Source organism: Rhyacophila brunnea, unplaced genomic scaffold (genome assembly GCF_057557595.1).
Source record: "Rhyacophila brunnea isolate RB1 unplaced genomic scaffold, BYU_Rbru_1.0 scaffold_13, whole genome shotgun sequence".
Lineage (NCBI taxonomy): Eukaryota > Metazoa > Arthropoda > Insecta > Trichoptera > Rhyacophilidae > Rhyacophila > Rhyacophila brunnea.
Window position 1 is genome coordinate 5,991,200 of NW_028232785.1, and position 23,710 is coordinate 6,014,909.

The following is a 23,710-nucleotide window of genomic DNA, read 5'->3' on the forward strand; positions in this document are numbered from 1 at the left end:
ACAATCAAGCATCATCGATTAATATAATATACAAGCAGTTTTATGAGACTCAACTACAAAACTAACAAAAACGAAAAATGCAAAACAATTTTATTCTTCTCATTAAATTGTTGGCTGTTGAAGAATGATGTTTTAGTATGTTAATAAATAATGTATGTCTAAAAATAGTATTAACTTGCGGCCCGCTGTCCATTTAATATTTCTTATGTGGCCCTTTATCCAAAAAGTTTGCCCAAACCTGCATATGAAGAAAAAAAATCTACACAATACCTTTTTTTACAAATGAAAAATACAACAAATATATAAAAAAAAACTCTGAATAAAAACCTTTTTGCGTTTTCCTTCACCATGATTGTATACTATATCGTACATAATTATACAAAATAATGGCTCAAATTAGACTCTATGACGATCGGTCATATAAATGCCGAAAAACCCGTTTCTTATGTTGGCGTCCTGTGTCACAGAGTGTAAATACGATGTCATAGCTGTCCTACAATATGTATGTATAATATGTCGGAATGGCTTAGATATGATCATAGACACTAAAACGCTCTTGGCACATATGTGCCCAATCGTCATATAGTCTATTTGAACCTTAAGTCTTTTTTACTGTTTTCATTTCACCAGATTGTCCACATAAACATTAATATTGTCACATTTAAGTGGCCCATCACGGGAATTAGTAATTTTATGAAATTTCATCTAATCAGGTAATTTCGATTCATGAAATTTAAAAATGTATAGTATGGAGTCATTTAACATGATTTCATTTAAACGGAACATCTTCGTGGTTCATAATTACAGTCACGCATTCAAATGGATTTATACTGGAATGAGTAAGTTTGTGCGCTTTCATAGTATCAGAACGTGCACACGAGTATTTACACAAATCGCATTTAAAAGGTTTTTCACCTGAATGAGTCATTTTGTGTAATTTTAGCTTATCAGATCGAGCACATGCGTAATTACATATATCGCATTTGAATGGTTTTTCACCAGAATGTGTCATTTTATGTAATTTTATCTTATCAGACCGAGAACATGCGAAATTACATTCATCGCATTTGAATGGCTTTTCACCAGAATGGATCATTCTGTGAATTCTTAACTTATCAGACCGAACACATGCGTAACTACAGTCGGCACATTGGAGTAGTTTTACATTAGCTCTAGTGATCTTTGCCATATTTTTTTTCTTAATCGTTTCATGCAAATGAATGACATTTCTTTCACTATTACTGCAGATTGCGGCTTTGGTTGTTAAGTTTGCATTGTATTCGAGGATGTCATTTGGAATGTCTTGTTTGTCATCGCTAAGTGCTTGTATTTTAGCCTCCATCCATTGCGATCCGGGGTCTGTATCATTCGCCATTAAAGTTCCCGTCGTGACAAACTAATAAAAACGAAGAATGGAGAATTAGGCATTATTTATCAAAAGCAAATATTGTTTTATTCAAATTTCAAACAGGATTTTAACAAGGATAAATTGCATGTCGTGGTGGTACAGGCAGAAGTTACTAACTCCAGTTTTGACGAAATTGAGATTTAAAAGACATTATATAGAAAAAAAATGCTGCTTGATTGGCAGAAGTCACGATTTAAGATTATTGAACATATAAAAAAATAAAAGTAATGAATAACTCAAAAAAATAAAGATTTTAAGACAAAACACCAAAAACACAATTGATTATATCAGAACTGTGTATTTGGAGTAAGTGACTTCTGCCTGTACGTGCACGATGTAATATTGTTTTTTGACCCGAAAAGATTATCACCGATTCACAGGTTTGTAAAAATAATAAGGAGCCTAAAAATATTAAAAAACAAGAAAAAATGATGAAGGCGAGGCTGGATTTCTGCTCAAAGCATATATTATTATATATGTACATCATGATTGCATAATATGAACAAAATGAATCTCAAAATTCTGATGGAAAAGAATTTCTTGTATGGTTTTAACTGCCAATTCATGATGTAAATGCATTTTATATCGCAGAAAAGTATTATTAATTTTAATTAAACACAATTTAAGGCTACCGTCCGACAACAAGATCTTGGCGATAACATGAAGTCGATGAAGTCGCGTTTTGTAACACTGCATTTTGACGTACCTGTCATGGCGGCAACGCGTGCTAGGGAATTGTTCAAATATTGTATAGGGTCGCCTTTTAGATGGGACTCTTTTTCTTCTTCGTAATCAACAGAAAGTTTACTAATATGTAATTTGAAAATCATTTCTGATTGCTTTAGACATATTTTTATTATAAAGAGCTGCAAATTAGGTACGTAAATTGATAGATCCGTACACCACAGGAGAGTGAATTAAATAAATAATTTGGAAGCGTTTCTCATTTGAAAACGGATGGGCAATAATTAGCTGTCCTGGAGGGGATTGTTAGTTCACAGTTTTAACACGTGGACGATAAGTTTTTGTTCGACAGTAAATATTATCATCAACCTATTAAAAATATTGATTAAAGAATATTGTTTTATGATATACAATATCATGGATTTTTTTGTTTTATGTTAGCAATTATGATTTTCTGTTCTAAATTTTTATTAACGATTCATTATTAAATATTAATATTTAATTTATTTATTTAATTAGGCAGCTAAATGTTATCATTATTATTGTCTGATAAGCTAGTTAAATGTATTTATTTTTATTTGTGAGTGATTTTGTCTCTTTTTATGTTAGTTTTGTATCAGAGCGTTGGAGCGAGCTCCGAGCAGAAGCACGGGGCAGTGGAGCAATGGAGTTTTACCCGGAGCATCGAACATTTGTAGTGCTCCACTGCACCGGATGTTTTTTGTTATCAAATTTTCATACTAAAATCCAATGAAAATTTTATAATCTACATTTTCCAGCTCTGGAATTATTTGAAAAACTCTCGAGTGATAAATAACTTTACCCTGTTTAACACTTTCATACTGGACCACAGTGCAACCATTATTTTCCGGTATTTTTTTCTATCTTCCCTCAGACCCGCGACGAAGGGCCATGAGCTCTTCGTTAATAGGTACACAAACGCGAGTACTACAGATGACGAGGATAAAAGACCGTTTGGCCATGGTGCATCAAACTATTCATAATATTTATAATAGGATATTCTGTACTAGTTGACAATGTGACAATGTCCCTCTGAGGCTAACGAAACAGGACCAGAGTAATGTTAAATACAAGTTGAATTAATACTTTAAAATTGTGTTTTGTTTAAATAAATAATTAAATAAGGATTAGTACCTGTTCTACTGGCTTGCTGTCTGAATATGAGCAACTGGGTTGTGGGGCAACATGACTGATTTTCCGTTTTCTATTAACAATTTTTTCTTTGTCATCAAGTCGCTCAGAATTAATCTCAGAGATTAATGTAGCAAAATTCGTTTCACCATTCTGAAATAAAATTGTACGTTATTAAGTATATTATAGGATGTGGAATAATTATTGTTAAGATGTTTAGCATAAATGCAAAGATCCAAATAGTTTTGACAATAATGGACAATTCAGTTGTTAACTTTCAAAACTGGACATGTCCCATATATGCCGAAAACGAGTTATTATCGGAATATCATTCTATGAGGTGACACACTTTGTTGACTTTCAAAAATAGCCACAGAACACCAATTTTATATTGAAAAGACGTTTTAAAAAGTAGGTTGACATTCAAATAAGGACACGTCTAACGTTGTTGACATTCGAAATGAGATATGTCACTTTCAGCTAATGGCGGGACTGTATTGAGTCACGTGACCAAGTATGTAGTCATTCAATCTGACAGTTTGGTTTTTGTCGCGTGCGTGTTTTCGCTCTGTGTTTTTATTTGAAAAGTTCATTTATCTCTGAGGAGTGAATAATGGACATGTCCAGTTTTGAAAAATAACCACTGAATTGTCTGCGCATTATGCGAATAAGAAAAACAAAGACAAACCGTTAGTTGATTTCGGTGTTTGGTAACAATGGCCATTAACAATGCGTTGTGGCCACTTAAAGTTATAATATGTTGTTATATAAATTGGTATGTAGCGGTGTATGGCGAGAGTGCTCGCAGAGCCAAACTGGCATGGAGTGCAATTGAGCTCCTAAATAGTATCTTAAAAATTCACTCCCATTATGTCTTAAGCGTAAAACGTTCAACCAATGTGTGCTATCAACGTTCTCGTTTGCATGTGAAACGTGGACTCTTAATGTAAGAGAAATACACCTAACACAACGTAGCATTTTGAGCATAACGTGCTCAAAATGATCACAAAATAAACCAATGGATAAGGAAGCAGATAAGAGTGTGCAATGTGATAAAGATAGCTCAGCAGATTAAATGGCAATGGGCTGGACAAATGCTGTCATACAGCGGTACCCAGGTGGCTGGCACGAAACACCCTAAAACCCCCCGTGTTCGGAAACTTGTAAGTATGCAGTTCGCCGTATCACACTTCACCGTAAAATGTTGTAACTGAAATATGATATTATGGCCGTATATCAAAAACCGTCCAACGTCTGATATAAAATTCATGTCTAAATAAAACACGGATCTTGTCGGTTTACACTTTACAGAAAGCCAGCAGCAAAAAAATTTTGAATAATTACAAGATAAAAAGAACCTTTTATAAATAACGATTTAAAATTTTCTGTTGAATCATATAAACTTGACTTGACTAGCTTAAACGATCAAAAAAAATTATACTTGAAAGAAATAATACTGACATGTCATTTTGACATGTCATATTGATTTCCATAGTAACGCACGTAAATATTAATAATTTAGTTGCTAGGACCCCAGACCCCTAGCCACCAATAATGGTGTCGAAATAACTTTTCATACAAAACAGAATTAACTGAAAATGAATTCAATTCTACTTAAAGATGGCTAAAAGTATTAAAAAAATGCATTGGCATCGTGTTCTGACATATTCTAAAAGTTTCAAATGTCGAGCTAGTCGGAAAGTTAGTTAAAAATCGATTGCAAGATTTGTACCGGACAAAGAACCACCGGACAAATAAGAATAAGAGCTAAGAAAAACGTTGTAACATAACCGATACACTGGATTATTTGTTGGGTTAGGTTAGGTTTTCATTCATGAATTTATGATTTTTGCTAAAATCAGCTATGAAAATTGAATTACTTATAATAAAATTAATTCTAATAAAATTGGAGACCGTATAATACACGATCATCTCTTTCCGATAACAAAGCTCACGGCAAACTGTCCCACGGTGAAATGTTTTACGTACAATTTACATGTAATTAAAACCCTATGTGTTGTCGAACTTATAAAGTTCGTTGGATATACGCGGCAGTAAAAACTAGAGAAGACCTTCATCCAGCAGGGGATCGACCGCGGTTGATGATGATATAAATAACATAAGGCGTAGTCTTTTATGACGATTCTGTGCCTACTGCGCCAAATCAAACCATTGGCATTATTAATTTTATTGGGTTATTATCCTTGACGAAATATCGATGTCAAATTTGTCACATTTCATAAGGTTATCTAATCGTAATGAGTGCATCAGTACCTATTACATAATATGTAAGCAAATTAGCCTAAAGGAAACATATTAGAGAAAACTAACCTCAAAACTGCAGCTGGTATCATCGATATGCTCTTGTTTTAAATATAAAATGTTGACTTCCGGACTATTTGTATCCATTATAGGCACATCAAACGATTTCTGCTCTTCAGCATCAGCGTCGAATTCATCTGGTTCGCATTTCACATCCATTGTACGAATTTAAATATAAATATATCACGGAGTACGTGGCAAAAGAAGTAGAGATTCTATAATTGACAGATGCGGATAAGCGTAAATTATTATCTATGGCTGCGACGATAGAATAAAACAGTATTGCCATCTTTTTCTATGCTGATTATAGGACAAAAGCATACAAATTATAGTATTCCTGAAAAATATATAGTACAGGAACATTTTTCGTCTTGAATCCTTTACAATTTTAGTATTTTGGGTACTGTTCGGTTATCAGGAATACAGCGGAAAACACATTTTGAAAATACCCGAAATACTGGATTATTTTTGTTAGTTTGGGTTAGTTTAGGTGAGGTTAGGTTGGGTTAGGTTAGGTTAGGCTAGGTTTAGTTAGGTTAACTAAAAATTAATCCAGTTTATCGGCTATTTATTTTTCAAAATGTGTTTTCCGCTGTATTCCTGATAACCGAACAGTACCGTATTTTGGTATATTTGGCGTAAAATTATAGTATTTTACATTTTTCGCGGAATTAAAATTGCAGTATTGTACTATAAATATAGTACGGTTGGCATCACTTCACTACAAACTAAATCATAGATAATAGCCTGTTTATGAGTGCGCGGATTTACTGCTGACAGTATATACAATCACGTCCACAACATGATAATGCACGTGTAAACATAAATTTTATTATCACGTAAGTGTTGTAAGATGGCATAAATGAATGAAAAAGTTCAGAAGACACTTAGGATTTTTGTTCGATGTCTGCGCCTGCACAGTAGGTAGAAAGATAGTAGCAAACCTGCCGGAAAAAAACGAACTACAGTCATACCCACAAACTTATCTTTGATATTTTACTCATGGTTGCCAGACTTCGTCCGTCGATCACTATGCAAATGCGATTTGACATTAATACGCAATTATTCGGAACGTAAAAAATTGTTTTAAACATTTTTATTGATTAATTTGTTAACTTACACACTAGAAAATGACAGATTTACCAATAATTTTTTTATTTGTATTTATGAAATTCATAAAAGAAAACGTAAAACTTGTGTTGTTTTAACTGCTATATTATTGTATGCAAGTCTACAATGTAGATGTAGATAATATGTCATATAAATAACACAAAATTATAGGATTATCGGAAGACATTACGACAAACGCAAGTTTTGACTTTTGACAGCTCGACTTTTTTATTCGTTCGTTAATCAGTAGCAAAGCAGAGACAAATCGGACGATTAAATCGTTTTATTGTCATCGGACTTTTGACTCGCCAATGGAGCCCCGGCATACAGAACGTTCAAAAATGAAACTACGGACCATCATATAGACGCCATTTTGAAAACGTCATTCGAATGTCAGATTCTGTCAAATTGCGAGTCTTGCTTGGGTAGTTTTCGACTGTGGCTTCCCCATCCATTCTAAAAATAAGAGGTCTGTATACTGCCTACAATCATTTTGAGGTTAACCAATTTTCACGATCTGTCAAATAGTACCTAGGTACTTAATACAAAATAACAATATCCCGTTTCGCTTACCCTTGAAGAATTAGAAGACAGGAGGCACTTTTACGTGTAAACAGTAATAATAATTATTATTATCGCGATAGTTTAACATACATACTATTGCTGCAAGTAAATCTACACACGTGTACAGGCCTGCTGTAAACTGAATATTTTCAGTTATTCAAAAATATTTTGAACGTATGCTTTTAAAATTATAAATCATTCAGTGAAAACTATAAATTGATTGGAACCGGAATTTTTACTAAAATTTTTGTGCTATTCAATGGCCGACTCAAGTAGAAACCCGTTACATTCACAAATACTGGCCTGGACTGGACTACTTTTTCCGCCCCTCCCGTTGTTTTCTATGGGTGACCTGTCATTGTTATGAGTGCTCATACTGACGAGTCTGTCGTGTTCACAATGTGAATGGTTTTTGGATAGATGAGTTACATGATAAATAATACACTAGCATTAACACACCTTCTATAAATGCAATCTACATTTTTTTCGAAATCGATAATATTATCACTGGTTTTTTGTGTGAAGGACTTTAGTCTGACTTTGACAGCTGATGAATAACAGGAATGTATATTATTTATAAATAACACTGATAGTTCATAACATATTTGATTTGAGAATGTTTTATAATTCAATTTGAAACGAGAAAGGGCGAATCAATAATAATATGTCAAGCAATCTGGTATCTGATTTTGACAGCTGAACAGTGGACCACTCGTTGCTTGTGCAAAAAGATATGCCCAGGCTTTATTAATCTAAAGATGGCGCTGGCTATTCGCATGTAAAAATAGGGATTCTTTATTTATTTTAGTGACAATACTGACTATGCTATGATATTCTTATCTATACCACGTTCACCATTAATTTTACGCTATCGCCCTAGATATTATTATAAATAAGTAAAATGGATATAAAACGTGAACCTAATGAATTCGAATCAGTCGCAGAAGGACAAAATTGGTGTGATATGCCAGTAACATATTCCTTTATACAACATTATTTGAAGGTCCATTCTGGCTAAAGAGATATCTCTTTGATTCTGTCTTATGAAAAAAATACAATTAAACTCTAACTATGAATTTCGGTTATACAATAAATTATAAAATAATATTTCGGAATACAAATTATAATTCTTTTCTCTAATTGTTCTAGCAATTTTTAAATGGGAAATAATGAACCAACAGATAATCAGTGACGTCCCTAAATAAAATGCCGCCCCTAGCCAGTGCCAAAATGCCGCCTCATTTTTTATACAGTATTTGTGTCATCCTTTCATGAGTCCGATATGCAATAAATGTGTTGTATGGATACTTCTTCTTCTTCCACCCTGTCACGTCCCAACAGTGGGGCATAAGGGAAGCACAAGTTGGCGCCACATCCCTCGGTCCATCGCCAACTCTTGCGCCTCCCGCCATGTCAGACCTGCAGCACGTGGGTCGTTCTTGTAGCACCGCTGCAGGGTATGGGAGGGCCGGCCACGGCGACGAAACCCTTGAGGCCGTTCAACAAGGGTACGAAGTGCCGCACTCTTTGGCGGCATCCGGCATACGTGTCCCAGCCACGTAAAGCGTCTCATCGTGATAATTTCAATCACCGAAGGCTGTTATGTCTGCTCACGAACTCGGGTGTTTGTAACGCGGTCGTACCAATGTACCCCTAAGATTCGGCGGAGACGTCGAATCTCAAAGCTCAAAAGCCGAGACTCTTGAAGCTTAGTAAGATGCAATGTCTTACAGCCATACAGGAGCACAGGTAGCACGCACGCCTTAAACAAACGACATTTGGTCCTCACAGAATACAGCCTTGACCTCCATGCGACTACAAGTTGGTTGAACGCAGAGCCCGCCGTACCCATGCGTATTCCAAGCTCACTAGAGCAACTCACTCGGCAACCGTGGCACCCAAGTATTTGAACCTGGACACCAGCTTGACGGGCAGACCGGAAACCCGCAGAGGAGTTTCGGCGTCGATGCATGCAGCACTGCACATGGATTTGGTCTTAGCCGTATTCAGATGAAGACCCACACGTTTCAAGTTCGCGGCGAGCCTGTTCACGGTTACCTCCAACCCTTCGATCGTCGAGTCAAACACGACTGCGTTATCTGCATACTCCAAATCGCACAGTCTTTCTTCGCATGGTTCGGATGTATCATAATGATGTAGGCGTATCCCTCTGTCGGGGCAAACCGTCTTACGCATTATGAAATCAATCATGCTGATAAAAAGAAAGGGCGCAAGTACACATCCTTGCTGGACTCCTGACGTGATTTCAAAGAGGTCAGAGGATGTTCTGGTTGCTCTCCCGCGACACTCTGTATTGGTGTAGAGAGCACTTATCACGGCGATCAGTTTCAGTGGGACACCATAGCCTAGCAGAATTTGCCACAGAGATTCAAGATGAGGACTGTCAAATGTCTTTTTATAGTCCACGAAGCAGCAGGCGACAGGTATATTCATCTCTTGGTACTGTTGCAAGAGGCATCGGAGAGTTGAAATATGTTCCGAGCAGCACTTCCCCGGGACAAATCCACTCTGCTGCGCACGCAAAACCTCCAGCATGGGACTTCTAATTCTGTACAGGAGAATCTGTACCGACACCATCCCGGGAACGCTGAGGAGATTGATTCCTCTTTAATTAATATAGTCTTGTGGGTTACATTTTTTGTGCAGAGTATGGATACATTACTAACAACATATCAGACTAATTATTAGCAAATCTGCACGTGTCGTTTCTGGTCACCAAGGACGTCGTAGGGCAATGGAAGTAAACTAGATATCGCAAACCCGATAAAACCAGTGAGCTGATTTTTTTTGATGGAAAGATATTTTCGTTATAACTAAGTTTATGTAGCTATTTCTATAATATATTCCAATTAATGATTCTCCTCGATTTGCCGCCCCCAAGCGACGCTCAATCTGCCTACCCCCACGGGACGTCACTGCAGATAATATCTTATATAGGACTTTCACCATGTAGTGTTCAACTTCTCTACCTGGTGATTAACTCACGTGAATTTTCCCTGGAATAGCAATTGGAATGGAATTCTACGAAGTAAATGCTGACTCAATTATTAAATTATAAAATAGGTAGTTTATTAGGTATATTAAATGTTGTGTCAAATATGACAAAAATATTACAAACACATGTTTCAAAATGTTTAGTACTAGTATATAAAATTATGGGTAGACTATTAATACGCTTCGTAACTTTTCACTCCGGCTCTAGAATGTAAATTATGTACTTAATATATCGAAAAATATTTTTAAGTACTTAATATATTATCTATTTATTTATTTATTAGTAGGTACATATAGTAATACAAGTGAATATCATTTGATTTAATTGTATGCGAGGTGATCAGGCAAAGAGGCATGTCAGTGCAGTAAAAAGTGCTAAGTTATAAAACGTATACATACCTACATACAGCTAGAAATGCTCAATGCGTGTTGAGTAGGGATCCCGAGCAATTTTCAATACCTATGAATCCCGGGATTGATAAACATAATCCCGAAGCTTTCGGGATTTATTTTTCTATCAATTTTTATGGAAAATAAAATAAAAACGAAATTATAACAGAAAAAATACTAGAAATAAACTGAATTTGAATGAAGTTTGATTTATACCCATGTGTAAGTTGCCGATTCATTTTATTTTTTCACATAAATTAATAAAAATGAGAAAGATTGGAAAAAACAATGCTTCGCACCATTAACAAAGTAATTCCACCATGATCTCATACGTTTTACGGCAGTTTCATATGTGGCTGACTAATTTGATTTATGAAGCGGAAAGGCCATAAGTACACCATGATTTGCTCTACTATTTAAAATCTCGCTAACCCATTCATTAGATCTTTACTATCAGAAACAGCAATCTTATATTAAATTCACTTTATTATTTATATTACAATATTTTTTCCATTAAACTTATGTATTTCCAAGATTGAATGAACGTATACAATATTAACAATAAATGTTTTACATAAGTAGTATAAATTATACTAGATTTATTTTTGACCGATTTTATCAATGTTATTTGTAAATATAAAATTTTTATATTAACAATGGAAAGAAATGCCAATCCCGGGTTGCGGGGATTGTCAAATTGTAATCCCGAAATCCCGGGATCAGAATTTTGGCTCGGCATCGGATTTCCTAGTGCTGAGGCCTACAACAAAATTACTTTGTTTATTTTTTTATATTAATTAATATTAAATTAATATTATTAATTAGTTTGCTGAAAATGATATTAAGAAATGGATAAAATAAGCCATAAAGCATAGAACAAAGTAAATCAATCGCTTCAGAAAAAATAGATATACACGCTACTGAAAAGTCAGTATATTCAACAACTATAATTAAATAAGATTGTCTCTTATGACCAAAATCGTAGGTGAGTATATATAATCAACATGTACCTACTTACAACATTTGACAATATAAAACTATTGCGTTTTGATCGTTTTCTTACTAAACAGAGTTATTTAATAATTTTTCTCTACAATTCGATTCAATTCAGATCAATTATTTTTTAACATATTGGGGACATTACAAATTATAAGTTTAAGACTATCACATGACATGAAACATTATTATAAAGAAAAAAACGGAACAAAAGCGATAAAAATTTAAATATAATACTTAATTACAAGATAAAAAGAACTTTTTATATACAGCATTTTTAAATTTTCTGTTGAATTATTATGCTCAATATGCTCAAATTTGTACTTGATATGAAGTACCTAAATAAAAAACAAACAAATATAGAATACTGTAATGTGATTTTGATTTCCATAGTAACGCACGTATATATTAATAATTTAGTTGCTAGGACCACCCCTTTAGCAACCAATAATAGTGGATTAGATTACGGATTTCTCCCGAAATAACTTTTCATACAAAACAGAATTAACTGAAAATTAATTCAATTCTACTTAAAGATGGCTAAAAGTATTAAAAGAATGCATTGGCATCGTGTTCTGATATATTCTAAAAGTTGCAAATGTCTAGCTAGTCAGGAAGTTAGTTAACAATCGATTGCAAGATTTGTACTGGATAAACAGCCACCGGATAAACATGAATACGAGCTAATAAAAACGTTGTAAAAAGAGAACAGATTATTAACATATAAAAGCAGTGAAAAAACAATTATACATCATTCGATTAGAAGTTCAAAGTACACAGAGTTAGCTAAGGAGACTCTATTTTAAGAATTTATAAAAGGTGTAAACCTAAACTCATCTCTCACAGGTAGAATATTAGCATGACCAGTGGAAGGTTGGTTCTGCAAGGAGAATGAACAACTGATGCTTTCTATATTATGCTATCATCACACAAGATTGTCTCGTCCAGTAGTAATATCGCAAGGGATGGATGATTGGTAGCTTGATTCCAATGAATAGAAGGATTGTGCGTGATAAAGTAAGACCAAATATAATTCCCTTAACAATAAATGATACAATTTTAATACAGACACGTACTATGATATTTAAGTGATTTTGACAATTAATGATTACGGAGATGCGTTGTGAGAAAATTACTAATCGTTAGATCGTAGATTCATTATGTTAGAATGATTTGACAACTTGTGTTGTTAGGTCTCTCGCTCCCTTGGTTTTTATAGTGATTTAAGACAAAGGAAACACTATGTTAGCTTGGGGCGAACGATCTGGAGATGCATGTCATTGTTTACTACATGACCGATGCAGAGTTCATGCCCTGGTAAACAATTCATGGAAAATGAATCTTTGCGAAATCGCATTATCAAATAATTAATAAATAGTAATACATTTTATTATACAAAGTTGCACTACTTGCATTCTTCCACGATCGATGAAAATATTTACTTGCAATAGCAATAACTCGATAGTATTATGTTCGCATTGTGAATTATTATAAACAGTTGATTTAGCAATAAAAATATTGTGTGTCATGAAATCCTCGTCGAGGCGATCTGCTTACCGGGTTTATTGTACGCGGAGCGTGCCGTTGACAATGATTTATAGCTGATATTAAAAGACATACCTAACAACTAGCTGTCTTACAAAGTAACATACTATAGGTTCTAAGGTACTTAAACAAACTATGATGAGAACTTAAAATATACACTATGCTTGAAGATCCATGTAGTTCCTTCCCACATTAATTCTATTCACATAATTCATTAAAAATCCTAAAATAATAGAAGGTATATTCTTATAGTATTAAATTGGAGTAATTGGATTCGAAATATTATATTAAAAATAAAATTAGCAAGAATGCTATTTCAATCAGCTAAAAATTCTTACTAAACAGAGTTATTTCATTTTTCTCTGTACATGTGACTCATTATACGAGATTGTCTCGTTCAGTAGTAATTCTATTCACATAATTCTTTAAAAATTCTAGAATAATCGTAGGTACCTACATTCCTATAGTATGGAATCTGAAGTAATTAGATTCTAAATATTATATTAAAAAAGAAATTAGCCTGGATGCTACGTATTTGAATTAACAAAAAATAAGTTCACAAAATTTAACTCATTTTTATCAAGATCACATAAGTTAAATAGATATTATGATAAACGAGACATTAGGGGCGGCTCTCGTGGTGCAGTGCGTAAAGCGCTGGTCTTTCATTCGGGAGTTTCTGGGTTCCAACCCGGTAAGGACACAATATATTTATCTATTTTTTTTCAAAGCTTGGGTGTTTGTGATAGTCAAAAATTACTGACAACCTCTTTGTACGAAAAAGTAAAGACATGGTTATAAATAATTACAAAAAAAAATTAGTACATAGTATTTCATTAAAAATTTAAGATAGAACAGTTTTTTCATTTTGCGTTTCTTTATACATATGTCGCATTTAGAGTGCTAATCGCCAGAATGAGTCCTTTTGTGCGATTCCATGTTACTCGATAAGTAGTTACTTTTATCACATTTGAAAGGTTATTAACCAAAGAGTCATCATTTGTGACTTTATGCAAATGGATTGTCATGTTCGAAAATTTGTACAAATACAGTTCATTGTATCACTTTTCACCGTGAAATCTTGTATTGGAAATTAATGGTCATATATCAAAGACCGTCCAGCCTCGGTGGGTCGTATAGAACTGAGATAAAATTCATAACTAAATAAAACACGGTTTTTATAGGTTTACAGGAAGCCAACGGCTTGAAAAGAAAAAATTGAAAATAGCTGATATACTGCATTGTTTGTTAGGTTAGGTTTTCATTCTTGAAGGAACATTATTGTCTGCAATGCTCCACGAACAACGCGTAATTATTTCAACTCGGTGCTATAGAGATGGTCGTATAGTATACGGTCATCTATTTGCAATAAGTAAGCTCACGGCGAACTGTGCTACGGATAAAATGTAATACGTACAATTTACATGTAAATCTGGATTGTAAGGCAAAGTGATTAGTTTTCATACATTGGAATAGTTTTTCTCCAGAATAAATAATTGTGTGATTTTATGTTAAAAGATCGTTTGCTCAAGTAAACATCACATTGAAATGTCTTTATACCGGATTGAGTATTTTTTTGTGATTAAACACTTTTCAAATGAACGCACATATAAGTATATTCTTCACATTTTAACGTATTTTCACCAAAATGAGTCATTTCGTGGATATTCACGATAGTAGATGTTAAACATTGGATGGAGCTGCCAGTGACTGCCGTATTCTGGAGGTACTGAATTGGAAAGCGGCCACACTGGATAGGGACAGGTGGAGGGAGCTGTTGGAGGAGGCCAGGGGCCTTATATTATAACTTGTGACATGAAGTCACCTGACGACATGACGTAATTGTGACGTAACCTCAATAAACGCATCGAGGCGAGCCGCCCAAGCACACGGCTCACCAAAGATATTATTATGCTGAAACACCTATTTGTGTATGGGGACAATGAATAACGCCAGTATTTGAGTAGCGTTAATTTCTCGAATGCTATTATCATTCCGGTAGTACGTCACAATGATTTCATATGACGTCATGTCGACCCAGCAACTTCAACTCGCAAGTAACAACATAAGGCCCCAGGACCGGGTTGTCGTGCCTCTGATGATGATGGTGAGATGTTAAACATGGGTAATGTAACTCTGCACTTTTAACAAGTTTGAGCCATTTTAATATGAATTCGAAATTAAATCACTAAATGTAAATGGGTTTTCACCGTAATGAGTAATTTTGTGTTTTTTCATATTACTAAATCGTTTACAAGAGAAATTACATTGATCACACTTAAATGGGTTCTCATCAGAATGAATCATTGCGTGTCGTTTCAAAACAGCAAATGTTGTACACGAAAAACCACATTGATCACAATTAAATGGTTTTATAATAGAATGTGTCATTTTGTGAGATTTAAAGTGTCCAGGCTGAATGCACGAGTAATCGCATTCGTCACATTTAAAAGGCTTTTCAGTAGAATGTGTCATTTTGTGAAGTTTAATCTTACTAGATGTGATAGATGAGTAATCACACTCATCGCATTTAAATGGCTTTTCACCGGTATGAGTCATTTTGTGTAGTTTCAACTTATTAGGTCTTGTACATGCGTAATCACATTGGTCACAGTTGAATGGCTTTTCGCCAGAATGCGTCATTTTGTGAAGTTTCATTGAAGCAAATCGAATGCTGAAGTAACTACATTCATCACATGTATATGGTTGTAAATTCGTCATTTTTTTCATTTCTTTTTTATGAGCCGTTTTATGGCGCTTCAATAAACGTGCCGATGCAAAAATATCATAACAAATACAGCATACAAAATTTTTCTTGTACATTGATATTCTCTCTATATTTATAACAGCTACTAATAATTCTGGACATTTGAGGTTCGACTGTATTTGATTAATTTTAGCAGCTCGACTGACAGTGTCTATATTTTTAATCGGTTCGTGTATCCCGAATTCATTTTTAATGGATTGTTTTGAGCTACGTATTTCATTGTATGGGTTAAGTATCTCCGAAATTCTTTTGGACAATCCGAGACTATCGAAGTATGGCAAGGCAGAGTTTGCAGGAATCAACTGAAAAAAAAACATTAGCATTAAAGTAAATAAAAAAAATTGGGCCATTATATTCGCACTCATCCATTCTTTCCACCAACCTCAAATCTCCAATTATTGTCACAAGACCACCAGTCACGGGTCACGATCGACCGTGATGAAAGTTAAGTGCAGTTGTCTCAAGACATCGTGTGAGTGTTGGCCTATTACCGCGAAACCACAGTTTATTGATTAATTCAATTATTATACAAACTGATTCAGAAGTTGTTCATGGGCTACAGCCAGTTCAGCTTGATATAAAGTGACCGTCGTCCAAACAACACTTCTGAATACTTATTAAGCCGTGATACTGGCTCTCATTATTCATACAACCTATCATTATCATTCATCAACCTCACATATCATCCATCAACAGTGTGCATCAACATCAACAACTGCGCAACGGGTAACGGTTACTTAACAAACCATACCGCGCAAGTGATAGTTCAACCAGACTACGGAGTCATCATGTTAAACCACCCCCTTTTCCCTAGATCCGGAATCCAAACATTATTACAGTCCACTGCTACAAGCGCCACCAAAAACAAATGAGATAATGTTAAAAAAATCAAATACTTTATGCCTTATAGACATACAGGGATGGTAGCGTATAATTTAGAAGAGAATTATGTTGATACGTCATATCTTTTATTCTACATTTCAATACCATTAGGCATGCTTAAGGTTTAATCACTGTAGTGATTGGTGAGTGTGTTAACACTTTCAGCCCAGCAAGTTTTTATAAATCTAGCCCTATTCCCGGACAAATTTGAGTGAAATTGGTGTTTTATAGTAAATAATGTAATCTTAGTTTATTGGATTATTTATGGAAATATTTAAATGAAACTTTCAAGAATAATAGAAAACAGTTAAATAATTTCGAATAGTGTGATATTTTTGCAAACAATCTTCTTTGTGCAGAGGAATATCATACTCTTTACACGTGTACCGAGTCTCGCCTCTCTTCTTCATCTTGCCACATTCCTTACACACCCTTGACGGGTATGCCTTTTTCTGTGTTGCTGGAATCGTCTGTAAGGTATATCCAGATATATCTCCAGATAATCTGATAGGCGAATTCAGATTTCACATTACGCCTTGGAGCCGGAGAAGACGAGACATCGTTATCAGAGGACAGTGATAAAGTAACAAGAGATCCGGGCTTCGTTACTTACTTATTTCTGTAATGAGACCCAAATCTATCATGTCGCTGGAATGGATAGATGATATCATCCTTACTCTGCGCTTATCTCTCCAATAATGTAATGGTACGTTTACATTTGACACTAATATCGTCATATTTATGTATGACACCATATTCACCAAGTGTAAACAGTAATTATATTTGTACCAGCCACTTATTTTTCGTGTGTCGACACTCACCTGTCACTTATTCAATCTACTTATATACGCAAATGTAAACACCGCGTATTCGACAATTCCGAACTTGCCGCGATATATCACCGAAGTTGGACCACCGTCCACTTTTATATCAAGTACCTGACACATTATTCGTAGTTTAACAGGTACCTAGTGAATTGCATAGGTATATTTCTAAAACAACGGACAATCAATTATCATAGGTACACCATGAATGTATGCCCAAAGTTTACGTTAATAAATGTACCTACTGTAGCGATCTGTCAAAAATCATAGACAGTGAGAAATAAATCGGATATGCCGTGTTCTATGGATTTTGTTCGAAAATAAAATATCGCTTGTTCTCGGCACATACGATTAATTCTGATGCACTCTGTGAAGAAAAAATGCGCTTCAAATGGTATTACCTAATTCATTTTGGCCCACACCTGCACTTGTATTACGATATTATATTGAATATGCATGAATATGCAATGACGATCAAGTGCTAGATATCGCAATGTTACTGTTAATCGTTCTTCTACACTTATTGCATTTCTGAATTGTGTGTCTTGTTTTTTGGCAAAAGGTCCAATCTTGCAAACTAAAGTTCACAAATTGAGTTGGATCTTCGATTTTAAACTCTGACATTAAACGGAAGGCACATAGTTCTTCTCGTCGCTGAATCCATTCCCGCACCCATCTAGACCATTTTTCCTCCTTTTTGTTGCCAAAAGACTTAAAATAATAACACTCGCTGCTTTCTTTTTTAACATTCCCATATTGTCAACTGACATAACGTTTTTGAGAAGTATACAAAATAAGTGTCCGAATAAATTACAATACCATATGTAAACACCGCATATATTTATTCCAATGCTGCCATTGAATAAAGTGTCGAGACTTTATTTCAACGAGAAGTATACCAGAATTTTATGTCAGATCCATGCAGGTGTAAACAGTAAGTGAATTTTTATGTCAGACACATAAAATAAGTATATCGGTATAAGTGTCAGATGTAAACGTACCATAAGATAATATCTCCTTTTATACAGATAACCGACTGTATATACGAATATTGTATGACTTTAGGTGAGTACATTGTTGAACTTTCAATAGTGAATATTGTGTAGATACCTGATTTATTGGTCCGTGTTCTAAATTAAAGCAGCCACTTTGCGGATCCTTATGTTTACTTTGGCGTACTGTATTTTCAACAGACTTGTCATTAAAGTCAATACCCTGAAAATTAGTATCCGATTTCATAATGGAAAGGGCTGTTGAAAGTTTCTGAAAAAAATATATAATAAAATAATAATAAATTAAAATAAAAAAAAAATAGCGCGCGACCTCCGAATACTTTCTCGCTCGCACATCGGACGTCAGTCAGCGCGGGCATCCCCACCACCGCGCGTTCCCGCTATCTGGCGTCCCCCACCGAAGCGCACCGGCGTTATCACCTGGACGGCAAGGAAGGGGCCGCCTAGTTCGCTATATAAGGCGATGCACGGCCTTGAACAATCAGTCAGCTTTGGGCCGGACTTGGCCCTGACACACGGTTAGCCGTGACTCTATCAGAGTACAGTGAGCTATTGTAGTGAGCGAGGCACAAGCTCAGGTTTCGCCATTGTTCCACCTTCAACATCACAACGAACTCATTTCAAATTTATTAAGGAAGTCCCTAAATTTACCCTTATAAAGTCATTTTTCACTGTACCCGTAGTGACTGAATTGCAGATTATATGAATATACTTGAAAGGAAATTGCTGAACAGTGACGTTGCTAGACAAAGTGCCACCCTCAGATTTAGAATGCAGACCATTTTTAATTTTAAAGTATTATCTAAGATGCTGGTTTTGTACTCTTTATCTGTCTTAAACAGACTGGTTAAGCCAAATTGTGGTCGCATTCATCCTTAGTCCCCCCAACTCAAATCCCATTATTTAGTATTGTCACAAGAACAGACGATAAGCAATTACGGGTCATAAGAAGACCGTAATTGCGAACAACATGCAGTTACTCCAAAATAACCGAGCGCGTAGGCTTGCTAAAGCTGTCGAGCTATATCTGATACAATACGAACGAGGCCGTGTTAGATATAGTGATTTAACAGTTAGCTGAAGTGATATGCAGCAAGCGGACGTGGACAAGTTGTTATATTTTACCGTCGCTTCCTATCTACAGCGTGATTCAAAAGTTAACTAAAAACATATCTGTTCGACCTTCGTTGCACTAAGCCTGTTGCGGTTTGAATAATTACTGAGAATATAATTGTTTTCAATTAAAAACCTAATTTCGCCGGATTGGTTTCTTGAAAAATGACAACATAAAAATCTTCTACACGCTTCTAAAGAGACTTTCTGTTATCAACGAGATCTTGTTGTGGACAGTAGTTTAATATTTTATTCATATTGAAAGAAACTTTGACGATTTTCTACGTGCAATACGGGTTGTTTCCTTCTAAGATGCTCGTGTACTGGCTGAAAACAGCCGAACACAACCAAACATCAAAATGATCACTTTTATGTTGTCGGATTATAATTGACAATATTTTCTGTGAATACGCAGGTACAAGGTTTAACCCAATATGGAAACCCGACCCACAGTTATGCTAACCAGCTTTGCCAGATGTTTTTGTTAGGTTGGATAAAATATACGATGTTCATATGAGTGATTTAAGTATTTAAAATAGATAAAACCTTTTGTATATAGGTACCTGATTAAGCAGATTGAGTCCAGAATGAGAACAATGGGGGCGTGTAGCTTCATAAGTGATCTCAAGTATCGTATCTTTGACAGATTCATACATGGAATCGACCTGCTGAAAACACAGAGCTTGTGTGTTAGTAGGGTCCGTCTCAGGGGTCTGAAAAAATGCATTTCATATCAGTGTCAGTATTTGATAAAAATAAAAAAAAATGAGAACAAGGCATTAACGACTCAAGTAGAAAGCCGATACATTCACAACGACTGGTCTTACCTTTTCCGCCCCTCCCGTTGTTGTCTATGGATGACCTGTGATTGTTCTATAGCAGTGGCGAAGACTCCATACTAGGCGATTATATAAAGCGTACCTTCTTAGGAAAAATATTTTTTAATTGCATATTTACATATTTATATACTTAAACACGTCATTATTTTATGTTATATAAAAATAATTTATTTTGCCAACGAGAGATATCGTATATTATGTAGGAATGTATTACACAGTTAACAAAACAATCTGCAAAAATATACTACAGCGCGCCATAAATAAATAATAAACGCCGCGACGTCTCGATGTAAATAAATTCCGATTATGTGTGAAATAATTCTGATTTTTTTTCGTATGGACTTTACGTCTCGTAACCTCAGCAAGTGTGCTGATTTGTACGAAATAAGGTAAGCTCCTATCGCAGAGCCTAAAACATTCGCGCATAATATTGTTGTCACGACTGCGCACTTTGTCCAAAATCATTATAATTTGGATTTAAAAAAAAAAAAATCAACGGCGTTAAATCGAATAGTAATAAATAAGTAAGTATAGATTGTTTTTATGAATAAAAATAAATTTTATCTAATGATTTTTGATGGGTATACATGTTTTGAAAAATACCTAATTTAAACACATCGCTCATTTTCATGTCGTCAATGAGTTTTTGAAGTTTTATTGAATTAGTGCGTCGTTGTCATTTATTAGTGTGTAGCTATTCATTAGTAGTAAATATCGTACTATTCTCGTAAGTATACCTGACACCCTTCTCTTTTTATCAGATCTCCACAACCTACCTCTTTCCAAAAGTCACCCTTCGCCACTGTTCTATAGAGTGCTCATACTGACGTGTCTGTCGTGTTGACATATGGAATGGATTGATTTGGATAGATGAGTTACATGATAAATAATACACTAGCATTAACACACCTTCTACAAATGTAATGCATAGATAAATGCTACATATTTTTTGGAAATCGATATTACCACCGGTTTTTGTGTGAAGGACAAGTCTGACATTGACAACTAATAAATAACAGGAATATATAGTATTTATAAATAACACTGATAGTAAATATTTTTGATTTGAGAATTTCTTTATAATTCAATTTTAAACGAGAAAGGGCGAATCAATATTTCAAGCAATCTGGGATCTGATTTTGACAGCTGAAAAATGGACCACTCGTTGCTTGTGCAAAAAGTTATGATCAGGCTTTATTAATCTAAGGGTGGCGGTGGACAAGGACGTTCACCCTAAAAAGGACTTATTCGGGTAACTACATCTAGGAATCCCAGTCACGCGTGAAATAATCGAATGTCAATAAAAATATGTCAAATGCAATACAATACGGTTACCTACATGTAAATTGTACGTATTACATTTCACCATAGCACAGACGTGAGCTTGCTTATCGGAAAGAGATGAAAATGAAAATAGATATAGTAGCACCGAGATAAAAAAATATAAAATGAGATGAGACTATAAAATAGCCCCGAGATGAAAAAAATACTCGTTATTTGTAGAGCATTCCAGACAATAATGTTTCAATATTATTAGATTCAATATGAACATTAATTCAATTTTCATAGCCGGTTTTGGCAAAATGTATGGATTCAAGAATGAATACGTAATCTAACCTAACCTAACTTAACAAATAATACAGTATATCGGCTATTTTCTAAATTTGTTTGCCGCTGGCATCCTGTAAACAGACAAGAACCGTGTTTTATTTTGACATGAATTATATCTCAGTAGGTACTTGTACGTCCCAATGAGGTTGGACGGTCTTTAATATACGATCATAATATATTTCCGACAAAACATTTCACGGTGAAGATACGGCGAACTGCATACGCACACATTTCTGGACACGATACAATACACCCATCAACCTGCTCACGCAATACTATACCTTACTTAATCACACTATCAAGATTTTAATCGCATACTGTTTAACATGTAGGTCGATTTAATAGTCTAATGCGTCAATGACATTGAGCTACTTTACGAGCTACTTGTTGGTAAATTTACAATCTGCCTGTAAAGTCGCCCAGTGTTATCATCGAACAAGCTAACAAGCAGATTGTAAACAATCTACCGAGAAAAGTTGAAAGCCGGTCAACTTTACACGCTACACGCCGGCGTGTGGGCCTGCGCAGTAGAGAGCAGTAGGGACCTCCCAGTAAAAAACGAACTACGTTCTGTCAAAATAGTCACTAGCTTGTTGGCTTCTCAGCGAATGGAAAGTTTTATGTGTCATCATCACAATCGAAGTAGCTGAATCGCCCGCTTTTAAATTCGCCAACAAACGGCTCGTAAAGTAGCTCAATGCAATTGACGCTTTAATGAATTTAGAAAAAAATAACCTTGACTACGCGGCTGGCATCATCAGCATTGTCTTGTTTTATCAAAATGTCGGGGGCCTGCATGTTTGGAGTCAATATTGGCACATCAAACCATTGTTGCTCTTCTGTATTGGCATCGAATTCATCCGGTTCCCGTTTTACATCCATTTTGCGCATAAAAATAAAAATTCTTTACGTTGTAGATTTAGAAAATGTGTAAATTGACGTGCGTGACAGATTATGAGACCATAGACAAAAATTTGCCGTTGTTATTATAACAGTGTTGCTAACTGTACTATAATTTTGGTCCGAGTAATCTTGGCTATTTTTACAGGTCCATTTACCTGGAACACCCAATGTTAAAACTCCAACTTTTTTTGCGTGCATTTGTTTGTGCATCGTTAGTGCACGTTTGTGCACGATTTTTTTTCGTTTGTGCACCTATAATAACCGAAAAATTCCAATTTCAAATTGGGTGTTCCAGCTAAACGTTGGGTCACCCAATGTTGAAATTTCAACTTTTTTCGAGTGCATTCGTTTGTGCATCGTTAGTGCACGTTTGTGCACGCGTTTTTTTCGTTTGTGCACGCACATTAAGGGGGTTATTCGCATTTCAATTTGGGTGACCCAGCTAAATGCTGGATACTTGTGTCACTAAACATGTGTTTTTCCTTAAATTTAAATTGTAAACACTTGTGTATTGGTAGTGAACGTTAGTGCACGATTTTGTTTTGCTTTTTCACCTATATTCAGCGCGCTAT

The 23,710-nt window shown here is 35.1% G+C and overlaps 3 protein-coding genes across 3 annotated transcripts in view; 1 reads left to right on the forward strand and 2 right to left on the reverse strand.

Annotated features, from left to right (window-relative positions):
* LOC147076245 (RNA polymerase-associated protein CTR9 homolog) overlaps nucleotides 1-23,710 on the forward strand; it is a 578,712-nt gene that overhangs the window by 382,391 nt on the left and 172,611 nt on the right. The window lies entirely within an intron of this gene.
* Nucleotides 640-6,536, reverse strand: LOC147076262 (uncharacterized). Its single transcript, XM_085941395.1, has 3 exons — nucleotides 5,576-6,536; nucleotides 3,248-3,397; nucleotides 640-1,396 (listed from the first exon to the last, which is right to left on the reverse strand). Exons 1-3 carry the CDS (start codon nucleotides 5,723-5,725, stop codon nucleotides 770-772), a joined length of 927 nt encoding a protein of 308 aa, XP_085797521.1. The 5' UTR covers nucleotides 5,726-6,536; the 3' UTR covers nucleotides 640-769.
* LOC147076263 (uncharacterized) lies at nucleotides 14,565-23,117 on the reverse strand. The gene is made up of 5 exons (XM_085940364.1): nucleotides 22,971-23,117; nucleotides 20,349-20,498; nucleotides 18,770-18,922; nucleotides 15,932-16,255; nucleotides 14,565-14,579 (listed from the first exon to the last, which is right to left on the reverse strand). The coding sequence occupies exons 1-5, from the start codon at nucleotides 23,115-23,117 to the stop codon at nucleotides 14,565-14,567; spliced, it is 789 nt and encodes a 262-aa protein (XP_085796490.1).